The sequence below is a fragment of the Rattus norvegicus genome, chromosome 10, assembly GCF_036323735.1.
Source record: "Rattus norvegicus strain BN/NHsdMcwi chromosome 10, GRCr8, whole genome shotgun sequence".
Lineage (NCBI taxonomy): Eukaryota > Metazoa > Chordata > Mammalia > Rodentia > Muridae > Rattus > Rattus norvegicus.
Window position 1 is genome coordinate 103,703,229 of NC_086028.1, and position 23,261 is coordinate 103,726,489.

The 23,261-nt window shown below is 49.7% G+C and overlaps 1 protein-coding gene across 6 annotated transcripts in view; it reads left to right on the plus strand.

The window, feature by feature from the left end:
* Window positions 1-10,077: 10,077 nt before the first annotated feature.
* Window positions 10,078-23,261, plus strand: part of Pgs1 (phosphatidylglycerophosphate synthase 1) — a 35,619-nt gene continuing 22,435 nt past the window's right edge. For 2 of the 6 annotated variants that reach the window (XR_010055194.1, XM_063269241.1), the window contains exons 1-2: window positions 10,082-10,242; window positions 20,765-20,954. Coding sequence is in view for 3 of the 6 variants with exons in the window: in XM_063269241.1 (XP_063125311.1) it covers window positions 10,109-10,242; window positions 20,765-20,954 (324 nt within the window). In the remaining 3 variants the exon portion in view is untranslated. Of the gene's footprint in view, window positions 10,243-20,764; window positions 20,955-23,261 lie in introns of all 6 variants that reach the window. The other 4 variants (XR_010055193.1, XR_010055192.1, XM_006247855.5 and 1 more) reach the window with 3 other exon arrangements.

Consider the following 23,261-nt stretch of genomic DNA (forward strand, 5'->3'; position numbering starts at 1 on the left):
CTTCCCCACGCCCCCTCATGTGGGTATTGATGAGGAGTGTTAGTTTATTTTTTATTTGTATGCACAGGTGTCTATTGCATTTGCATATGACAGTAAAAGAAGGGGGTTGGGGATTTAGCTCCTTGGTAGAGCACTTGCCTAGAAAGCACAAGGCCCTGGGTTCGGCCCTGGATCTCCGGAACTGGAGTTTGTGTAGTGAGGTGCCTAACTTTGGTGCTGGGAATTGAACTCAGGTCCTCTGGAAGAGCAAATATGAACTCAACCCCCGAGTAATCTTTCTAGCCTCCATGAGTATTTTTGAGTTTTAAAACAATTTTCCAGGCTGGCCTTAAACTCAGAGGTCACAGCAGACCTCTGCCTCCTGAGTGCTGTGATTAAAGGCGTGGCCACCACCACGCCTGGTTTACAGTCTTTGCTTCTTTTTTTTTTTTTTTTTTTTTTTTTGGTTCTTTTTTTTTCTGGAGCTGGGGACCGAACCCAGGGCCTTGCGCTTCCTAGGTAAGCGCTCTACCACTGAGCTAAATCCCCAGCCCCCAGTCTTTGCTTCTTGTTTATCACTTACTTTACAAAAAAATTCATTTATTCCTTAAGTGGGTATGTGGGTCAGGGATTAAGATGGGGCTGGAAATTTATCAGTCTGGGCTTAGGTTTTTTTTCCTGGCAGGACAGGATTCCTGTACAGTTGTTACCCGAACTGATTAATTTGACTTTTTTTTTTTTAAGATTTATTTATTTTATGTATGTTAGTACACCTTCGCTGTCCTCAGACACACCAGAAGAGGGCATCGGATCCCATTACAGATGGTTGTGAGCCACCATGTGGTTGCTGGGAACTGAACTCAGGACCTCTGGAAGAGCAGTCAGTGCTCTTAATTTCCAGCCCTAATTTGACTTTTCTTAGTGCCATGAAGATGTCATAAACCTGGCTTAGTGACCGAGGTCGGTCATCTATGCTACTGTGGAGGCCGAGGCAGGAGGATTGAAAGTTTAAGGGCAGTTTGAGACCCTGTCTTAAAATGGAAAGTAAAAACAAAGAACTCTCTCCCCGCTCTTGCGGGATTTCTGTCTCTCATCTCCCCCGCCCCCTCTGTGTGTGTGTCTGAGTGTGTGTGTTTGTATATGTGAGTGGTGTGTGTGAGTATATGTGTGTGAATGTGACTATGTGTTGGTGTGGGAATGAGTGTGTGTGTTTGTGTATGTGAGTGGTGTAGCGTGTGACTCGGTGTGTGACTGTGTTTGTGTGTTAGAGAACTTGCTTAGCATGTGGGAGGCTTAAGAATCTAGAGTCTAGATTCAATGCCTCGTGGAAAAAGTCCACAAAAGAGTTGCTCCCATTATGAGAAACCATCCAAAGGGGTTTCCCTGAGGAAGTGACAGAGATAGACAAGATAGGAAGCTGGGGCCTAGAGAAGTGTCCCCACTTGGGTCACACTGTGGCCCAGACTGTTGACCAAACTCCTGGGTTTTCCCTGGAGGCTGGCTCCACTGTCCTGACTGATCTTCTGCACACCTAGACCAGGGGAAGACTCAAGGACATAGGGGTCTGGCTGCTTACCAGCTCAGGGTGCCCAGAGTGCTGTCATCCAGCATCTTCCAGTCTCACATCTGCTTACACACCCTCCTGCTTCTGGGCAGCTGTCCACTTGGATGAGAAGTTTCAATTTCATAGTACCCTGGGGAGGTGAGTCAGGACCACCCTCTGCCATTCCATCGTGGGACTGCCTTTGAAAGGCACAAACTAGTGGCTGCCTGAGTTCTTCCGTCCTGTCCTTTGCTTCCCAAATGCCGGCAACACTTAGGGTTTGGTTGACAGGAACACAGGAAGTGAGACCCACCAGGGCACAGCACCACGGACTGCTTGGCTCATACGGGGTTAAAAACTAATTTTTTGAGGCAACATTTAAAATCTGGAAAGGAGCCATCGAGGAGGCTCAGCAGGTCAAGGACCTTGCTACCTAATGATTTGAACCTGGCAACCCGGTTTTGCTCCCTGAACCCAGGTAAAAGTGGAAAGAGAGAACCAGTTTCACAAAATTGTCCTCTGACCTCTCTATTGTGTTGTGGCACTCGGGTACACCACACACATACACACACACACACACACACACATACATACACACACACACACAGAGCAAGCTGGGAGTGGTGCCACATATCTGTAATCCCGGGAGTTCAGAGTCATCCTTGACCACACAGTGAGTGTGAACCAGCCTGGACTACATACACACATAAAATAGAACTAAATAAAATCCTTAGGAAATGAAGCAACAGCAAAAATCTGGAAACCTCACGTCCATGTTCTGGGGCTTGGCTTCTGATGGCAGACTTACTCCAGCATGGCCCCTTGGTCCTTTAATGGGACACTGTGCTCTCCAGCCCTGGCCCTTCCCAACCCAACTGTCTTATCCTTGCCCTCCTTCTGGTCTGGAACTACAGGGAGCCAGACAACCAGTCAACCTGGCCCTGTGTTCCAGGCTGAAAGGCTCTCATCCCTCCTGCCTCAGCCTGGCCTGCTCTGCTTCTCTCTCAGGCCAGACAGGTGCTGAGAGGACCCACCTGCCAGCCTCTGTTTGGCTTCACCTCGTGGGCCAGGTAGTTGAAGCTGGGGAAGGCGGTGGCAGGGTGGGCTTCTGAGGGGACCCCCTCAGAGATCCCCCTGGCTACTGAGTGAGTACAAGGCCTTGGGACAGCTGGCCACAGAAGACTGTTTCCCCCTGCAATGGGTTGCCGGATCATGAGGTACTATGGTGCTGGCTGCTTGCCACACCGCAAGAGGCCAAGATTCCCCTGAAACCAATGGTTGAAGTTATCCTCACACTGACACCGAAACAAGCAGGATGCTCTGCCCCGGAGGCATTTCCAGAAATTTGGGTCTGACTTCTTGTGTTGATTAAATGCCAGAAAGCCCACGGCTGCTCTGTGGTGAAGCAGGCATTGAGCAATAGATGTTTTGTTTTGCTGATGACAAGATTTTTCATCGTTCAAAGGCTGGGATGATAAGTGGACAGCGCCTGACCAGCCAGCCTTCTCTTCTCCAACCAGGGAGGTGGCTGATTTAAACCTCCATGCTGGGAAAGAATTCTTCACGGTTGGTCGGTTGGTCAGTCGGTCGGGCTCCTCCAGGCATTTCCACAGCTCCAGAGGACATGGGTCCTGGTCCCAGAATTCTAGAAGGCCTCTAATTTCTCTATTCTGGAATGGCAGGTCAGAAGGACCCTTGAGAAGAACGTGGTTATATATGTGGGAGAGCACTTCTGCGTGTGTGCACCACCCCACCTCTGTGCACACACGTGCGGGTGTGACACAAGCCAGAAGACAATTGTGGAGTCTGTTCCCTTCAACCCTTAGAGTCCTGGCTTAGTAGCTGGGTTGATATGTTCCTTTACCTGATGATCTATCAACAGCCCCAAGAGACAGTTTATTCCGGCACCAAATATCAACAACCAAATAAATAAAGAGGATTGGGGGCCGGAGAGATGGCTCAGTGGTTAAGAGCACTGGCTGCTCTTCCAGAGGTCCTGAGTTCAATTCCCAGCAACCACATGGTGGCTCACAACCATCTGTAAAGGGATCTGATGCCCTCTTCTGGTGTGATTCAGGCTACCCTGAATATCACTTTCTGATGAAAACTTTTGGTTCATCAGTCATAGGAGCTTCCTGCTCAAGCCGGTGACTGATTTTGAGCCCCAGAGCCCACATAAAGGTGGAAAGAGAGATCTGACTCTGAGACAGTCCTCTGACCTCCACACAAGCCGCGCGACCTGTGCGTGTCGTCCCACGTACATCCAACAATGATAATTAAAATAAAATGAAGAAAAAGGTTGGTTTTTGAGACTTTCTCACCCCGGCACCTCCTGTTTGGGAAGGAGTGAGGGGACTAACAAGAAGGCAGTGGGTGGAGGCAGGGGGCTGGACAGCACTTGGTGGATGGGTCTCCATGGTGTGAGGGGCTATCCCAGGACAGATACCGGTTCTCATAGAGCCCAGGCTGTCCTCAAACTCCCCAGGCAGTCGAAGATGCCCTGAGATTTCTAATCCTCTTGAGTGTACACTCCTACTGTGGGAGGGAGTGTTTCCTTTTCTGCTGGAGGTGGGATGCATGGCTTTACGCTGCCCACTAGCACTCTATCAGGACCTATAGATTCCCCAGCCCATTTCTTTTTATTTATTTTTAAAAAGATTTATTTATTTCTCCCCCTCCCCCTTTCTCCCCCTCCCCCTTTCTCCCCCTCCCCCTTTCTCCCCCTCCCCCTTTCTCCCCCTCCCCCTTTCCTTCCCTCCCTCTTTTCTTCCCTCCCCTCCCTCCCCCCTCCTTTTCTCAGGCTGACTTCAAACTTGTGGAATCTTCCTGACAGGTATTTCTCTGTGTGCTGGGAATATAGGCGTGGGTAGCCATGCCTGGCTTTGGCAAGCTACTTTTTTGTTTTTGTTTTTCAAGACCCGGAGGGTTTCGATTAAAGGCGTGTGTCACCATGCCCAGCTTGGCAAAGCTGACAATTTCTAATGTGGACAGTAGCATACTTTTTTAAGGATTTTATTTATTTGTTTGTTTGTTTTTTAATTCATTTCTAGACAAGGTCTCACTGAGTAGCCAGACTGGCCTGGAATTTGGTATGTACGTAGACCAGGGTGGCCCTAACCTACCTTACTTAGGGTCTCAAGATCTGGTGTCACAGGTGCAACCCTGGTTTGTGTAGGGCTGGGTATTGGCTCCAAGGCCCCATGCATGCAGGGCAATGGCTGAGCTGCCTTCCCAGTGCCTTGTCCTTGACTTTGCTGGTCTGGGAGAAGTCTTTCTCAGGTTGGGAGGTAGTGGCTTTCCTCTGGCTTTGGTGTGGATGGTGGAGCAGGGAGTGAATCAGAGGAGGCATGGGCCCTTGGCTCAGGATTTCCTGGCGCTTCCTGCCTGGGAGAGCAGCCTGCTCTGGGGGCATCATCCAATGCTCCCTGACGTCAACTCTGCTTCCAGTGAATGGCTTTCCTCTTCCTTTTGGGAAGACGTGCTATCTGTCATCAAGCCTGTTACTGTCTTTCTCACCCTGGCACCTCCTGTTTGGGAAGGAATGAGAGGAATAACAAGGAGGCAGCGGGTGGAGGCAGGGGGCTGGACAGCACTTGGTGGATGGGTCTCCATGGTGTGAGGGCTATCCCAGGACAGATACCTTCATGTCTGGGCCCTTACGATGTGTATCAAGAAACCCCATGTACAGTAGTAGATTCCGCCCCAGGTCTCGAGCCTCCTAGCAGCTGTGGGTTACAGAGACCCTCCTGGGCAGCTCATCTTGGCCCTGCTGTCATCTGAGGGTGTCTCATCTTCCCTGGTTATTCTCACCAATCAACTTAGACAAGGTCTCTGGGCACAGAGAATGCACTTTCTGTCACCAGGCAAATTTAAGCAGCTAAAAATTGTGCCAGCAACAGAGGTTAGGGACACTTCCTATTGGTGCAGAAGAACCTATTCTAATTCCCAGCACTCACGGGGTGGCTCCCAACAGCCTGTAACTGCAGTTCTAGGGGACCCGAACCCTTTTCTGGCCTCTATGGACCCCAGACTTCATATATATGAAGACATACATAAAATAAATAAGTAAATAATATTTTTGAGGGCTAGAGAGATGGCTCAGCGGTTAAGAGCACTGACTGCTCTTCCAGAGGTCCTGAGTTCAGTTCCCAGCAACCTCATAGTGGCTCACAACCATCTGTTATGGGATTCAACGCCCTCTTCCGGTGTGTCTGACAGCTGCAGTGTACTCGTATAAATAAAAATAAATAAATAGTAAAAAGTATTTTTGAGGGGGGGTTTCAAGACTGAGTGTCCGAGTGTTGGGGTTAAAGGCATGCCATCAGGCCTGAGCTTCAAAAATACAATTTAAAAATTAATTCTGGGGGCTGGGGATTTAGCTCAGTGGTAGAGCGCTTACCTAGGAAGCGCAAGGCCCTGGGTTCGGTCCCCAGCTCCGAAAAAAAGAACCAAAAAAAAAAAATTAATTCTGGAGTACTGACTGATCATAGCTGCAGAGGAAGGAGGTGTCACTGTCTTTAGTGATGTAGCCACTAACAAGTTGCCTCCTATGCTTATGCAGGTAACGCTGCTAGAACTTAGTGGGTCACAGACAGGAAAGTCAGAAAAGTAGGAAGGGCCATGTTGGGGAGAAGGCTTTCAGTGGGAGAAGAAAGAGGGGGATACAACAAGGTGATAGGGAAGAAGAACTAAAATTCTCCATGCGCACGAAACTGTCAAAGAATAAAAAAAAAACAGATTAATTTTAAAAATAAAGGGTGGTGGCTCACACCTTTAATCCCAGCACTCTGGAGGCAGAGGCAGGCGGATCTCTGAGTTTGAGGCCAGCCTGGTCTACGGAGCGAGTTCCAGGCCAGCCAGGGCTACACAGAGAACCCCTATCTGGGAAAAACCAAAAATAAATAAACAAACAAAAAGTAAATTGGCTGGAGAGATGACTTAGCAGTTAGAAGCACATGTTGCGGGGCTGGGGATTTAGCTCAGTGGTAGAGCGCTTACCTAGGAAGCGCAAGGCCCTGGGTTCGGTCCCCAGCTCCGGAAAAAAAAGAACCAAAAAAAAAAAAAAAAAAAAAAAAAGAAGCACATGTTGCTCTTGCAAAGGACCAGGGCTTAGTTCCCAGTACCCACAGTGATGGCTCAAAACCATCTATAATTCCAGCGCCCGGAAATCTGATGCTCTCCTCTGATTTACACAGGCATGAGGCATGGGTGTGCTGTTCATACAAATAGGCAGCGAAACACTCTACACGTTAAAGAGATAAATCTAAAGAAGAAAGAAGGAAATAAAATGTCTCATCTCTGAAAGTCAGTATGCAAAAGTTTGGAACCTCTAAGGTATACGTCCCCTGAAAGAGTCACGGCTGCCTCCCTCTGCTTATGGCTGTGTTTCAGGGTAGCCGTGAAGCTAGAGGCTCTAGGTTTGTGGTGTTAGAAGGGGCTGGGCCATCTCCTGGGTTTACTAGGAATGGATGTATTTATCAGTTTCACTAGCCACACATTCAATGCCACTGACTGTCTAACTGCAATTTGTGTTAGAAGAGAAATTCCCACTGAGCCAGCCCTGTCTTTCAGGTACTGCCTCACACAGCAAAGAACCACAGGGGCCATGGAACTTCTCTCTCCAGGATGGTGAGGACGCTCTGTGGTCCTGGTGGTGATCCCCGCTGGGGATGAGGGTGATAGTATGGCAGGGTGGTTCAGAGTCTGTTTACTCAGCACCTCCTGTGATAGGCTAAAGGCACCAGGAGCCCATCCTGGTTACTGGAAGTTAGGAAATCTGATGAGTCACCATTTTTAATGTGGAAGAAGCTAAATCTGCCTCGTGTTTGTGAAACTGTGCACGCTTAAAAATTAAAGGCGATTTGAAGTACTCACTGCCTGTGAGTGATCTGGAAGTTCTAAACACTACTGGCCGCTTCAGGAGAGCACCCCAGGTGGGACTGATGTGTTCTCCTTGCCTTTCACAAAATGTGGTAGGTTTTATTTTTTTGGTTTTTTTTTTTTGGCATTTGTTTGTTCGTTTGTTTCTTGAGACAAAGTCTTAGTTATACAGCTCTAGCTGTCTGGAATTGTTTTTAGATCAGGCTGCCTCAAGCTCAGAGATCTGCCCACTTCTGCCTCCCGAGGGCTAGGACTAAAGGCATGTGCCACCACTGCCCTGTGACACTTATTATTATTTATTTATTTATAACTATTTGTTTTTAGGCAGAGGCTCATGCAGTGCTAGTTGGTCTTGAACTCACTTTGTTGCAACAGATGATGCTTAATGCCTTATCTTTTTGTCCCTGTCTCCCAAGTTCTAGGACCTGCCTCATTTTTCTCTTTCTTCCTTTTTTTCCTCCTTCCTTCCATTCTTCCTTCCTTCCTTCTTTCCTTTTCTTACATACTAATGCTTTTGCCTCCTGAGGGCTGGTGAGGTCTGGGATTACAACGTGGCCTACCATGCCTGCATGAAATTGTCTTTTTTTTTTTCTTCTTTTCTTTTTTTCGGAGCTGGGGACCGAACCCAGGGCCTTGCGCTTGCTAGGCAAGCGCTCTACCACTGAGCTAAATCCCCAACCCTGTCTTTTTTTTTTTTTTTTTTTTTTTTTTTGGTTCTTTTTTTCCGGAGCTGGGGACCGAACCCGGGGCCTTGCACTTCCTAGGTAAGCGCTCTACACTGAGCTAAATCCCCAGCCCCCCCCCCCTTTTTAAACCACTCTTTGATAATATTTTTTCATTGTTTTAAAAATTAGTATACCGTTTATTGTTATTGATGTGTGTATGCTCTGGAGGGGGCACAAGTGTGAGGGTCGGAGGACATTTTTTTCTCAGCAAGCACCTTTATCTATTGAACCATCTTGCTGGACTTTCCTTTTAATTTTTTTTCTTTTCTTTTCTTTGAAGCTGGGGACCGAACCCAGGGCCTTGTGCTTGCTAGGCAAGCGCTCTACCACTGAGCTAAATCCCCAACCCCTTAATTTTATTTAGATTTCTGCATGTTGATTTATTCTGTGGGAGCAGCAGGCTCACCGATGCTATGGAGTGCATGCGGAGGTCAGGGAACAAGTTGAGTCAGGTCTCTTTTTCTACCACATGTTGTCCCGAGGCTCAAACTCAGGTTGTCAGCCTTGGCAGTAAGCACCTTTATCTACTGAGCCGTTTCGCCTGCCCCTGGTAAATTTTGTAAGTGATGCCACTAAATATTCTTCTAGTATGTCATTTTTCATGGAGATATGGCCAACCACTGTACTGATACACCACAGTGAACCTAGTCAACCCCTTCACTGAGATTTTGGTTGTTTTGTTTGTTTGATTTTGGTTTTAAATTTTTTTTTTTTTTCGGAGCTGGGGACCGAACTCAGGGCCTTGCCCATGCTAGGCAAGCGCTCTACCACTGAGCTAAATCCCCAACCCTTGATTTTGGTTTTTTGAGACAGGGTTTCACTGTGTAGTCCTGGCTATGGAACGTGCTCCGTAGAGCAGGCTGGTCTTGTACTCACAGAGATTTGTCTGCTTAACTTTACAGTGCTGGGATTAAAGGCATGCACCAGCAACAGCAGCAGCTGCAAGGGCTGCAGCAGTGGCGGTGAAAGCTGTTTCCACACTTTTCAATAATGGGAGAAAGGCTGAGATAAATATTCTTTTGGGAATGTGTCACTAACTTTCCTGGAATAGTTTGGTGGAGGTGAAATTCAGAATGTTAGTTTAAGTGTTACAGCTTTAACTCCACATCATCTCTTGGGTAAATAGAATGATGACTGTTTTACAATGTTTCTAGCTTCTAAGTTCCGGCCTATGTGAGCCAGGGAAGGAATCAATGGCATGTAAATCTGACAGGGGCAGAGGTGGGTCAGGCCTCAGGGCGTTGAGCTGGCACCATCCTGTATTGATGCAGTTGAGTGCAGGCACAAAGCAGGCGCTGGCAATCCGACAGGTGTTGGGCGCTGAGCTGTCACTAGTATCCTTCCTCTTGGAGCCAGGCAAGTGTGTGCAGGGTTCAGGGCTCAGGAGGCAATCAATCTGACAGGTGTCAGGACTCTTGAGTTGTCGCTAGCTTCCTCTTTCCTGGAGCACGAGAGGTGAGTGCTGTGCCTATGGCGGCAGCAGTCAGTGTGACTGGTGCTAAGATGCTACTAACATCCTCCCTCCTGAACCCTCATGTGAGCGTGGGGCAGCAGCTGTGAATCTGACAGGATTCGGGGCGCTGAGCAGTTACTAGTGTTCTCCCTCCTGGACCCTCATGTGAGTGCAGAGTAGCAGCTGAAAATATGGCAGGTGTCAGGGCGCTGAGCATCCTTCCTCTTACAGCAAGGCAGGTGAGCATAGGGCGCAGAGCTGCAGCTCTCAGTCTGACAGGATTCGGGGGGAAGCGCTGTCACCAGCATTCTCCCTCCTGGACCATCAGGTGAACTTAGGACCGTAGTCCACGCCGCCCGCCCTCGAGCTCCCTGTCTGGAGTGACTCTGTGCCCTAGAAGGGACACTGAGGCAAGATCAGGCAGTACAAATCTGTGCCGTCGCTGCCGCGCCTGCGCGCTGGCTCCGTGTCCGCGCTCGCGCTGTCAATAAAGTTCTCGCGCGCCGGAAGCGGAAGCGGCGGGTCTCCATGGCGGCGCCGGCAGCGGGCCCGGTGTTCTGGAGGCGGCTGCTGGGCCTGCTGCCTGGCCGGCCCGGGCTGGCCGCGCTCCTGGGCCGCCTCTCCGACCGTCTGGGCAGGAGCCGGGAGCGCCGGCGCCGGAGGTGAGAGTGCTCGGGCGGGCTGGGCTGGGGCTTCGCCGTCTCCCCGCGTGCCGGCGGCTCAGCCGTGGGTCCCGTGGGCGTGCACGGTGCAGGAGCCACCCGGGGCAAGCTCCGGGCTGCGGCCGTGCCCCGCAGCCAAAGCCGCTGTGCTGTGGACCTGGGGGGTGAGTGTGGCTGTCGGTATTAGCGCGGTGAGTTGGCGGTAGTGAATCAGCCCTGCGGGGACCGGGTGCGGGCTGGCTTCCTCACTCACATCCTGCTGGAGACATTTCTCAATCCTGACTCAGTCAGCACTCAGGTCCATGAAAAGGAAACACTCGAAACCCTTTCGACGCGCTTTCAAAAGGCTTGTTTCTGGAAAAGTACCGAGAAGTGGGTTGTGTAAGCGGTGAAGGAGGCTTTGAAGCAGTTTGTTCGGGCAGTGGTCTTTTAAAGTAAACATCTGCGAAGAACAGGCTCAACCAAGAGGCCTTGATGCTCTTGTTAATATTTAGGGGAAAGTGGTATGTGTGAATCTCTGGTGTGCATATGTTTAGAGACATTGTTTTCTTTTTCTTCAGATACTGGGGCTCAAACCCTCATGCACACGAGGCAGGTGCTTTACCCCTGAACTCTTTCTCTTTTTAGAATAATTAGTGTGTTCCAGCCACACTTCTCAGGTGTTGGCAACGGCAGGGCTTTTGGAAGTCGGTTTTCTTTTACCACGTGAGTTGAAGTGATTGAACTCAGGTCATCAGGCTTGGCAGCAAGCCCGCTGGACCCCCTAGTTCTTTTTAGAGACATAGTGTCATGTATCTGGGACTGGCCTTAAACTCACTGACTCAGGCTGTGCCTAGCACTCCTGATTCTCCTGCCCCATCTACAATGCAGGAATCACAGGTGTGGGTTGTACTGGCCCACTCTCTTCCATGGGTGAGATCTGGTTGTCTCTAGATAGCTTGAATCACCGTGTTGGCTCTAGATGTGGGACACTGATTCACAGAATAACAGAGGGGGCTTGCCAACCAAAGCGCAGATTTGACTTAGAGGACCTTCAAAGTGACAGAATCTAGGCAGAAAGGAAGTCCTTGGATTGCCTGCTGATGTGAACAGCTCAAGTTTCCCCAGCCATTCTATTGGGTGGTAGAGTCAGGTGATGCTTATTACATCATGGTATCAGACCACTGAAAAATGTTAAGGTTTCTAAAGTTCAGCCCGAAAGAGGAGCAGTTCAGGAAGCTTGGTTGATTTCCTCTTTGTTTGTAAACCTCTTTACTCACCGTTCAGCTTTGGTGTTGATCTCTGAAGGGGGCTCAGGCAGCCTACACAAAGTGTCACCACCACTGGGTGTCAAATTCAGACTAGGCAAGCACTTTACAGGGAGCTGTACCCCTAGGCCCGACAGGGCCTCACTTCGGGTTCCTTTCGAACATCCTTTGTAGCTGATTTTGAACTTAGGATCCTTTTGTCTGTAACCTGAGTGCTGGTATTTACAGGCATGTGTCACTGTGCCCAATTTCATGGGCCACTAGGGGTCATTTCCAGGGTCTTGTCGTATGCTAGGCAGATAGATAATTCACCAGCTAAGCCTCCTCCCCACCCCCACCCTCACCCCCAGTGCTTTGTATGTAGCCCAGGTTAGCCTGGAGCTCTGGGTCCTCCTTCCTTAGTCTCCTGAGCACAGTGATTACAGGCTTACACCACCAGCCTGGAAACTTTTTCTCCTCCTCCTGTTTTTTATCCTCTCTCTCTCTCTCTCTCTCTTTCTTTTCTCTCTCTCTCTCTCTCTCTCTCTCTCTCTTTCTTTCTTTCTTTTTTTTTTTTTTTTAATGAAAAGCTTTTTTGTGTGTGCATCCCAAGAACTGAACACAGTCTTCAGGCTTGGTGGCAGGCAACTTTACCTGCTGAAGTATTTCATTGTTCCCTTTAAAAAATTAAAAACAAAATTGTTTGTTTGAGACAGGTTCTCACTTTATAGCTGACTGACTTCATGTAGACCAGGCTGGCCTCAAACTTGTAGAGACCTACTGGTCTCTGCCGTGGAGTGCTGGGATAAAAGATGTGGCCATCACACTCGGCCCAAGATTTTATTTTTATTTGTAGTTAATGTGTGTCTCTGTGTGTAAGTGCGTATGAGTGCAGGTGCCCTTGGGGGTCAGACGAGGACATTGGAGTCCCCGGAGCTGAACTTAAAAGCGCTTCTAGGAATCAAACCTAAGTCCTCTGCAGGAGCTCATAACCACTGAGCCCTCTCCAGCCCATAAATGTTCTTTGAGACAGCTACAGAGCCCTAGCTGTTCTAGAACTTTTATGTAGATCGAGCTGTCTCTTTAATTTTTTTGAGGCAGGGTTGAATGTAGCCTAGCCTGGCAAAGGCTTGCTATGTTGTTAAGTGTGGCCTTAGCGCCTGGATGGGCGATTGCAGGTGTGGTGTGGCAGTGAGGGTAGTCTATGAAGACTTCTACCTGACTCAGGCTTGTTTTGAGACAGTATCTCATATTCCTAGGCTGGCTTTGAACTCCTGATCTTCCTGCTGCCACCTGGGTTCTGAGATCACCAGCATGCGCTACCACACTCAGCTCAGCTTCCTAAAAGTCTTTGCAGTATTTATGGCTCCGTATTTCTACACCAAAGGATTAAGTCTACAGTTTCGGGGTGGGGAATTGAGTGACAGACTTCCGACAGTCAGAACCAGGACTTGAGTTCTTTGCTGTGTATTCAGAAGCTCTTGCTTTACAGTTCTCAGGGTAGGGGCAGGGAGTGGTGTTTCCACCAGTGGATGACCCTGCGGGTCCTGTTTGGCTGGCAGCCTTTTCTGGTTGTCCTGGGCCTCAGTGTTTGGCGTTATTTATGTCAGCTGTGGCCACTGACTGTCAGCTGCTGGCTTTCGATTTTTCTCCATTGTTCACTGTACCTCCCAATTCCTCATTCCCCGAATGGCGTGGTTTCTTGTAATTCTCTGATCACTGATTCATTGATAATAGCTCTGTGTAGTCATGAGCTTAACTTATTTTAGACTCTGGCTTGCCAGTCTGACTCAGTCATCAGGGGCTTGGTGAATCCTTGCGGCCAGCAGGAGGAACGGTTCTTCACTGCGTGGTTTCCTCTCAGGCTTAGAGGTGCCCAGAGAGACTTAAATGAGAAAATCATTTCTTATTAGTGATCTTGTTGCTTTCTCTGAAGCAAATGTCTGACTCACCGTCATTGAGAGGAGTAGACCGTTCATTTACTCCTCGTGTGGATGGGTCATTGCTCTTCTAGGTGAGATAAAGGCACAGCCCTGCCTTTAAACTGCTCCAGTCTGTGAGCAGACAGTTCCAGGAAAGTCGGGCAGAAGGTCATAGCGACAACGAGGAGAGGCTTCTGAGATGATGGAAGGCCCCCAGTCGCAGAGCCTAGAGAGAAGTGAAGAAGGGGGAGCGAGCATTTAAGTGGGGGGGTGATGTGAGCAGAAGTGGGAGGCAGTACTCGAACCATTTCTAGCGGCTGATGCAGTGTTGCTAAGTAGGAGAGGAGCTAGGAGAAAGGCAGTGTCCTGGACCAGAGACCTCGGGAAGCAAATTTTAGGTCCTTACGTGATTTCTTTTGTGAATGGTACAGGCCTGAGCTTTGGTGGTGGAGGTGCTCCTGTGACGTCAGGGGCAATGGAAGGGTCAGTCCTGCTTTGGGGGTGATGCTGAGGTAGATCAGGTGACAAGTGTTTAGCTTTTAGCACTTGACCAAACCAGGAATCAAAGCCCCAGGTTTGGGGAATGATGATGAGGGCCATCCAGGTGGAGGTACTCAGTGCTCAGAGGTCCCATGCCCTGCTTGCATGGAAGGTTTTGGGGCCAGTGATGCACAGAACGGGCTCCTTACTGGAGGAGGTGAGACGTAGTGGGAAGTGTATGAAGAGGGTCTTCTGTCCTCATCTTGAACTTGTTTGCCATACAAGGAAATATCCTCTTGTGGCCTATAGATTTTCCTTTAAAACTATATTTAACTATGTATAACAAAATCTTATTTTATGTGAGGTAGGCAGAGAGACAGAGACACTGACTGTAATTTTCCTGGCTTTGGAGAGGGAAGCAGGTAACCATAGAAGGTTCTTTCGTGGGGTTTTCATAACGGTGTGACTCTGGAAGGTTAGTGTACATTCTGAGAAGTTTCTGTTAAGGAATTGTCACACTGTAGCAGTGACTTTTCTTTGACATTTCCCATGTTGGGGCTCAGCCTTCCCAACTCATTAGAGCTCTGCCTCTGGCCTTAGTTTTTGGCACAGGGTCTCTTGTAGCGCAGGTTAGCCTCAAACTTAGAATGTAGTTGAGGATGACCTTGAACAGCAGATGCACTTGCCTTTAGGTGCTTCGTGTACCCCTGTACCCAGGTCCATGACTGTCCGTTCTCTGGTGGTACTAGGCTTGAACACAGGGCTCTTACAGTTGCTGAGCAAGCGCATTGGCACTGGGCTAGCCTGCTGTCCCCTCTTGGTTTATTATTTTCACCAGCAAGAGCAGGTGGGAGAGAGAGAATCTAGAATCAAGGAACAATTTTCTCAGAATCTCTCAGCTGACTGGCTTGTAGTTGTAGCAGGTAAGTGTGAGTGGGGCCCAGCTGGACTCGTGCTGCTAGCAGATGGAGAGCAGCCTGGGACTAAATCGCTCCTTCATATCTAATCCTCTCTTGTAAATACTGATAAATGTGTAAAGGAGGCAGTCTGGCGGGAGCCCGTGGGGGCAGGCATGGCTCAAGTCAGGCTCTTTGTTCCTGGTGTGCCTCTGCTCTCCAGTCCCCCAGTGTCATCGACTTCCTTTTAGCTTGTGGTCGTGTATAGCTGGATGTTGGCAGCTGGGCTCTGGAGCAGTGCTTGCTGGGGAGTCCAGTGGCCACAGGCTTGAGTAACAGAGAGCATCACTTCCCTTCTTGGGCTCAGACTGCAGAAGTCAGGAAGGGCCTCTGCTGCCAGGACTACAGGAAGTGCACACTTCTCAGGAAGCTATGACTGTCGATCTTCTCATCAGTTACCTTCACATGTAAATGTGTGTGAGGGTAGTGGGGGTGGAGGGTGGATGCTTCTGAAAAAGTAGTTTCTGAAAACGGGATGACCAAATACCACAGTTTCTTTTAAAGACTCTTGTGTGTGTGTTGGGGGAATTGGGGGGGGGGTTGAGAGAACATTTGGACAGATTTGACTGGGATCCTGTCAGTCTGTGCCAGGAACTCTGTTTCCCAGAGGGAATAAACCCTGAGGCCCATGTGCTGTGCTGGACACAGCATTTCTGGCCATTGTGGGTTCTCTGGTAGGTCAGGGCAGGCAGTCTTTCAGTTTCACAGCATTCTGTCCAAAGCTGAGCAGGTTGACCTACAGTTTGTATCACCAGAGCCAAACAACTGTCACCTTGGTTATTCAGCTGAGTGGACTTGAAAAGAGATCTACACTGGGCTTGTCTCCACACCCCTCATAGAGGGTCTGAGTAAATAGTCTCTCTATAATACCTGCTGTATACACGCTGCTTACAGCACATGATCTTGGAGTGGGGGTAGGGTATATGGTCTAGGGAAGACTGCATGCAGAAAGGGGGCTTTCCTCATGTGCTTCCGGTGTGGCCTTTTTGTGGGGTGCACATATGCTACAGTACTGACCCATCCCCTGTACTCTGTCAGGAAGCTACTAAATTCATTTACTCATCCAGAGTGAGCTTTGGTGCTTGTCGGGCCTACCCCCTGGGAAGGAATCTTAGCCCTACTGTCCTGGTGTGCTTCTGGGTTTGTCCCTCTGCTGAGAATAGGGGAGCTAGGCTGGGTCTCAGCATGGCCCACCCACAGGCAAGTCGGTGTCTTTCCACAGGTGCAGGGAGCCCCAAAACACTGGTGAGATGAGTAATTCTGTTCCACACAAGGGTGTGGCTTTCTGTGGGGTGGCAGTTTGGCTATTCTGAGCCCAGTTGATGTTGGGGAGGAGTGTTGATACTGTCTTGCCTGTACACTAGGCTGACTTTGCCATCCATCCAGGGGTCCAGAGAAGAATTTACATGGTGTGCGCTGGGGTGGTCAATCCTTGGGATGGTGGGAAGAAGTCTATTTCTCTGCTTGACTCACTCCCCAGCTTTCACATTCATGGTGCTCCCTCCACAGGACTCTGCCAGTAGAGTTTCCAGTCATTCCTGAGTTCAGGGAATTTGTCTGCAACATCTACAGGAAGCCTTAAGTCTATTGGCTGAACTTTCACCCAGAGTCAGGTATCCTTTGGGTGTGGCCTGAGCAGCTAATTATGAGAAGACACTGTCCTGGTCCTCAGGCTGCAGGCTGAGGATGGCTTTGTGCTGTTGGCCTCATATATTGAGAGACCCCGGAATGGGCGCTCTTAGGCCTTGAGTGCCGGATGGGAGGACCACTGGCCTGCAGGCCTGTTCTCTGTACTCCTGGACATTCCAAGGGAAAGGCGGGGCCTTCAGAGCTGCAGGTCCTACAGACCTGCTTTTCTGTTCACACTACTTCTTTCTCCTGTAATCAGAACTGGGTGCCAGATGGTATCTAGGAAGAGATGACTTAGGGGAACTAGATGGATGTGGAAATTGTGCATGAGCAGTGCCTTGGTCCCTGAGTGTGAGGCATGACGGGCCTCTGCCTCAGGCTCTCAGGCTGTTTTCCAGTGGACACTTGGGTTTTTTTTAAACTTTTTTTTTTTTTTTTAATTTATATGTGAGTACACTGTAGTTGGTCTTCTAACACTCAGAAGAGAGCATCCCATTACAGATGGTTGTGAGCCACCATGTGGTTGTTGGGAATTGAACTCAGGACCTCTGGAAGAGCAGTCAGTGCCCTTAACCGCTGAGCCATCTCTCCAGCTCCGTCTTCTTTTTCTTTAAAAAAATCCTTCTCTCTCTCTCTGTCTCTGTCTCTGTCTCTCTCTCTCTCTCTCTCTGTGTATGTGTGTGTGTATATGTGTATGTGTATGTCTTTCTCTGTGTAAAGCCACCGACTTGCTATGGTCAGTTCTTTCCTTCTGTCATGTGAGTTCTAGGCTGTTGAACTCTGGTTGTCCAGCTTGGCAGCAAGGGCCTTTACCCAGGACACGTGGTTTCTTAGTAAAGCTCCTGGCCCAGGGGAATTACTTGTGGGTTCCTATCCTGTGGGGCTATGCTGGTGTGGGGATAAGCTTTTTTCTGGGACAGTCAGTCTCAACCTGCAGGAGTTGCATTGATGAGAAGCCAGGAGCCAGTCTCCACGGTTCTGTCCTTCTAGCAGGCCAGGCTGCTGTGTACCTTGCACCAGGACTTGAGCTCTTCCAGCCCCAATGGGTCTCCTGTGTGTGCTGTGGGGTCCTTTATGCGCACTCCCCTTTGAATGTGTGAGAGCCATTCTGGGGCTCCTCCACAGTGAATCGGGAAACCCTAATTGGCTTACAGCTCCATTTTGCTCATAAAAATAAACCTGTCAGTGCACAGATTAAACAGGAAGCCAGTACAGAGAAGCCTGCGCAACTTTTGGACCGAGGCCCTGGTGAGCTCCCTGGTAGGGGAGAGACCTGCTCAAAGTTGTCACCCCTGCAGCCACTGCCTGTCATGGTGGTTGTTTAGGTCTGCCCTGGTACCTTGTAGGATGTGAGTATGGGTGCACACTAGTCACTGGACTGGCTTCTAGAAAGTTCCGTTGCTCAGGATTCACCTTGTCCACCTTGTTTCTTCTGAGTACAGTTTGAATTTTTCTGGTTTTTAAGATTCTTCAGGCTTGGCTGCCAAAAGCCTTCCAGTAGCTCCAGGCCCCACCTGCCCTTCTCTCCTCTGACCATATATATTGACATTTGTCTAATCACTTTTATCATTTCCTTTGATCTCTGTGATCCCAGGCATGTGAGGCAGATGATGCCTGCTCTGCTCTGTGTCTGTCTCCACAGTGTGTAGGTAGTCATGTGATGGCTTGAGTTAAGCTCCCAGGAACTCTGGCCCTGTTGTGGATTGCTTGGTGTGAATGGTGTTTCCTCATCTTCTTCTCTGTGAGCTGGTTGGTATCCCTTTGCCCACATGGTGGCTGTGTGGGATTGGGAATGTGGCATGAAACGAGGCAGGCAGACCCCTAGTGCTCCCCCATAAGCTCTGTGAGGTGGAGGTGCGCTGCTGGACACAGACTATATCAGGAATCTTGGAACTGTACCCACTGGGGCCTCGTGTCGGCTGCAAGGTTTTCCTGTTGTCTCCTAGTTTTCCTTCCCTCTAAGCCTGGCCAGTGTGTGGGACATGGAGGCAGCACTCTGTTGTTCACACTAAGGACTTTAATTTACAAGCCAGCACCTGCTGAGGGGGCACTGTTTACACCTCAGCATAGGTGGCCTAGGCCTGTTGCCGCCTTCCCAGGACCCAGAGAGCCAGCATCTTTCGCAGCATCTTTGACTAAAGTTTTCTTGGCAGTGAGTTGGCCATGACAGGCCAGTGGGCTTTCTGGGAAGTGCAGCTGGGGGCCATCTGGCATCCCTGCAGCCTGAAGCCCTGGGGAGAGTCATTGCTGAGGCATGGAACAGGCAGTGAAATCATCTTCCTGGAATCCTCATTGAGCCCTAGGGTGCTGAGGACACGCTGCCCAGAACCCTCTGCAGTCACACACTGAGGTCGTCCTGCTGCTGTTTGCAGCCTGGGCTTTAGGGTGGTTTGTGTGGGGTTTGGGTGTTCAGGACAACAAGGACATAGATCAGCAGGACATACTGAGGATTTCCTGGGGTGCTGCTTTGTACAGTCAGGTTGGTGTTGGTGGGGCCCTGGAAAGGATGTGTGTCTGAAAGCCAAGGGTCCCTCCTTGTCAAGGCCAGCACCTTGTAAGAAAGGTCTCTTCCCCAGTGTGCGCTGTGTGCTTTCTCCCCAAATCTGAGTTGTAAAGAGAAACCAACACAAGACGCTTTAATTTTTTTAGGTCCTCTAACAGAAGCCCTGTCTGTGAGTCATGAGTTTCTTCTAGGTTAACCTTGTTAACCAGGAAAATTGAAAGGGTTTTAAACAAGTGTATCTTTTCTTTGTTCTTTGGTATTTTCTTCTCTTTCTGTAATGTTTGCTCCTGTCTTTTCCCCAGAGGGATCTTCATACCCTCCCTTCTCCCTAGCCTGTGTGCGTAAGTCCCCCCTGCAGCTACCTGTGTGCGTGCCTGCAGTGGGCAGAAGAGCGCTTTGGATCCCTGGAAGTGTAGGTGCAGGCGTTGTGAGCTGCCCAATGTGCTAGGAATCAAGCTCTGCTCTCTGTTGCAGCAGCAGGAGCCTCACCTGCTGGGCCACTGTAGCTCTAGCCCTCCCGAGATCTCCCCCTTCTCCTTTTTTTTTTTTCTCTCTCTCTTTTTTTTTTTTTTTTTTTTTTTTTTTTTTCCCCCCCGGAGCTGGGGACCGAACCCAGGGCCTTGCGCTTTCTAGGTAAGCGCTCTACCACTGAGCTAAATCCCCAGCCCTCCTTCTCCCTTTTTTAATGCAACCCACTGAGTCCCTAGTGCTGCGTGCTGGAATGTTGCCTGATCTTGTTGGCTTGATCCTGTGCTGGTAACCCTAGCTGCTGTGAGTTCCCAGTGCAGCAGCCTGTCATGCCCCAAAGACAGCATTTCACAGCGTTCCTCCCACCCACCAGCTTTTAACATCCTTACTGGGCTCTTCCTGGATGTTCTTGGAGCCTTGCTGGGGTTGATGCAGATGTCCACTCAGCATTCTCTCAGCTCTCCGGTCAGTTATGAGTCTGCACTAACCCAGCCACTACAGAAAGGTTTCTCTGGACAAGACTGAGAACAAACCATGGACGTCACAGTAGATATGTAGGAGACAGTTTAACATGTCTAGGTAGGAAAAACAAAACAACTACAACAAAACCCAGTAATAGGTTCCCTTAGGGCCTATGGCTTTCCTTTGATCAGATTTACAGTACTGTGAATGCCTTCCTGTCTGTGGAATAGGCCTCATATCTGAACAGAAGGTTACCCCCAAAACCTTCATGCCACAGTTGCACTGTGGGCACATTTTGCCTGACAGGCCATTGTAGTAGCCTGCGGGGGTCACTGCTGGGTAAGACCATTGTGGAGCACCTTTCAGCTCTGTACAGCTATCTAGGAGGGAGGACGTTTTCGGGATAGTTGTAGATGGATCTCTCTATGTCCACAACCAAAGGTCTTGTGTCTTCAGTGGGAGGGTCTTGTTATGTAGCTAGGGGGACAACTAAGAATAGAGCAGTAATAGCCTGTGTTATTTGGGGGTCTCTGGGCCCTACCTGACCAGTCAGTAAGTCCTGGAGATATCCCATCAGTAAGCTGGATATTTCTGAGTGGATTTGTGTCCGAGGGACAGATTGAACCAGGCAGGAGCTTTGGTGAGCTTTCTGTGGCTGCTCTTGGTTGGGAGTTACTGGGCGCGACTTTGGTTGGGTTCGTGTATAGGTGTTGCCACTTTGGTTCTGCAGCACTGACCACTTCAAGGTGCTAGGAGGAAGAAGGGCTTAAATTATATGGAAAAAAATCTGAAACAGCCAACACTCTGTCCCCACAGAGGTGGTCAGTCCCCAGGGGTATTTGAAAATGTAACTCATTTGCATGTTTCCATAACCAGGTCACCATGGCTGTTACTGGCTCCCTTGCTGTCACCAACTGTTCCTCAGGTCACTTCCCCACCTTGCTGCCTATGTCCCGAGGGTGTGCACCGGTTCCAGTGGATCAGAAACCTGGTCCCAGAATTTGGAGTCTCCAGCTCTCATGTAAGGGTGCTGTCTTCCCCTGCAGAGTTCTTCGAGCTCATGAAGGTAAGTTGCTTGGGGGCATGGGGGTTTCAGGGTTCGGTGGGTCCTGACACCCTGTTGTAGACACTTCTAGTGTAACTCTGCTTAGCCTGTGGCTCTTGCTGTCACCTTCATCTGTGGTTGGGTTGAGCTCCAAGCAGAATCCTCCCTGGGTAGCTAGTGTCTCAGAGCTTGGAGGAATGAGGACCAGCTTAGACACTGAGACCTAGTCCTTTTCTGTAAAGATGACAGGGCCATGCCTGAGGACCCCTACCCCAGGTGCCAGCTCCATGGGGAGATCTGAGGTAGGATTTGAGGTGTGTCTTCATATCAGGATACTTGTACTCTGTGGCCTGGGTCTTGGCATCTGTCTGTAGTGTGTGCTTCCCTTCTCTTGAGTGGGGTCCGTTTGCAGTTCACAATACCTGGACTAGAATGAAGTCATTCAGCACTCACTAATCTTAACTGTGTGAACTTTGAATTCGTATTAGCAGTGGTTCTAGAATGGAGATTGCTGCGAAGGGTGGCCAGCAGGGTGCTAGGAAACAGTAGTAGACATAGGTGGAGAGACTCCTCTCTGTAGAAAGTGGAAAGCCTGCTGTTTCTCTTCTCTCATCCTCTGCCTGTGTTGATCCACACTTGGCTCCATTTCTGCCTGGTTCATTCTTTGTGTGTGCCCATGGGCAGGCTAAACTTGGTTCGTGCTGTGTGTGGGCCACTGCCCATGGGGCCCTTGCTCTGCTCACACCCTGCTTCTCTGACCTCTTCTTCATTGTTTGTGAGGATGCTCTCGCAATGTGCTCTCTGCTTCTGTCTTCTGTGACTTGGAGAAACAGGTTATCCCAGGTAGTGGGTGATGGCACAGACTGTTGTCACACGGTGCTCTTCTGTCAGGAGGCCAGGCCAGGCTCTGCACCTGCCCACACTGGTGAAGCTGAGGAGTCCAGGAAGCAGCAGGGGCCCAGCTCAGGGCTGAGAAGATAAGAGACAAGACACCTGAGGCCCTGTGTGTCTTCCTATGATAGACGCTTACCTCAGTGACCTCTGGCTGGTCCTGCCTTCCTTATGCAGGGGTTGACTGGGGCCCTGCACTGGGCAGCCATGTACACTTTGGTGGCTAGGACTCAACTGATGACTGGCTCTGCCTGTTGATTTCTCTTCCCCTTCATGTCTGCAGACTGTGTTTTAATAGATGGTAAAAGAAAGGAGGCAGTGGGCTGTGCTGTTGGGCTGAGCTGTTGGCTCTTCTCCTGTGCCTAGGCATTTCCCAGGGCTGTACTCGGGCATCTGTCTAGTCAAGATGCCCAACTTCTGTGTGGAATGTAGCTGGGATGATACCCTTCTTAGGTTGCAGATCTGAGCTGTGCCGCTTGGCTCCCTCTTCTAACTATGGTCTCCTGTGTCTTTTGGAATTAACTTTGGTTTTTTGGAGACTGAGTCTTATGTTGCCAGGTCTGGCCCCTTACTCAGTGTGAACTGATCTTGTCTCCCTAGAGCTGGTGTGATATGTGTGCATGACTGCTCACTGTGTGCTTGGCTGCCATCTCTGGGCTTCGGGCTGCCTAGAGCTTTGGAGATGGGGGTCCTTTATTCTCCTGGGTGGGAGCAGAGCCTAGAGATACTGGCTCTTGAGACAACTTGGGATGTATCAGTTGTCTTTGTGTGTGTGTGGGTATGTGTATGTGCATGCGTGTGCCTGTGCATCCTGCTTGATTACATACAGCTGGTCAGGTATAGGCGCAGTGTACACACTTCCCTTCCTGCCAGTCCTATAGAGGTCAGTACCTCTGGGAGGAGTCTTCATGCTCCGTTCATTGGACGTGGATGTGCATGTGTGCATCTTTGTGGGATTTGTAGGTGAGGTTGTGTGTATGCTCTCTTAGCAGCACGTAGGGTGAGTTCTTCTCAGGGTCCAAAGATGTCTTTCATCCTGGGGTTGGAGAGAGTGCTCAACTGGTAAAGTGCTTGCCTCACAATCGTGAATCTCTGAGTCCCATCCCAGCTCTGTGGGAAAAGGCTAGGCTGGGTTGTGTGTACTCTTCACCCCAGTACTGGCATGCAGGGGCCATTGGACTACTAGGGCATGCTGGCCGGCCAGCCTATTTGATGAGTTCCAGGCTATTGACACCCTATCTCAGAAATAAACAAGACATATGGTGGGACACCCCACGATAGTTATTTATTCCCGTCTGCATGTCTGCACACGTTTATGTGACCAGCACTTATACAAGCATGCATCTGCATACGTAAATACATAACACATGCATGCACGCACACGCACACACTCACATATACACATAGGTACACACACTTACACTCACACACACTCTC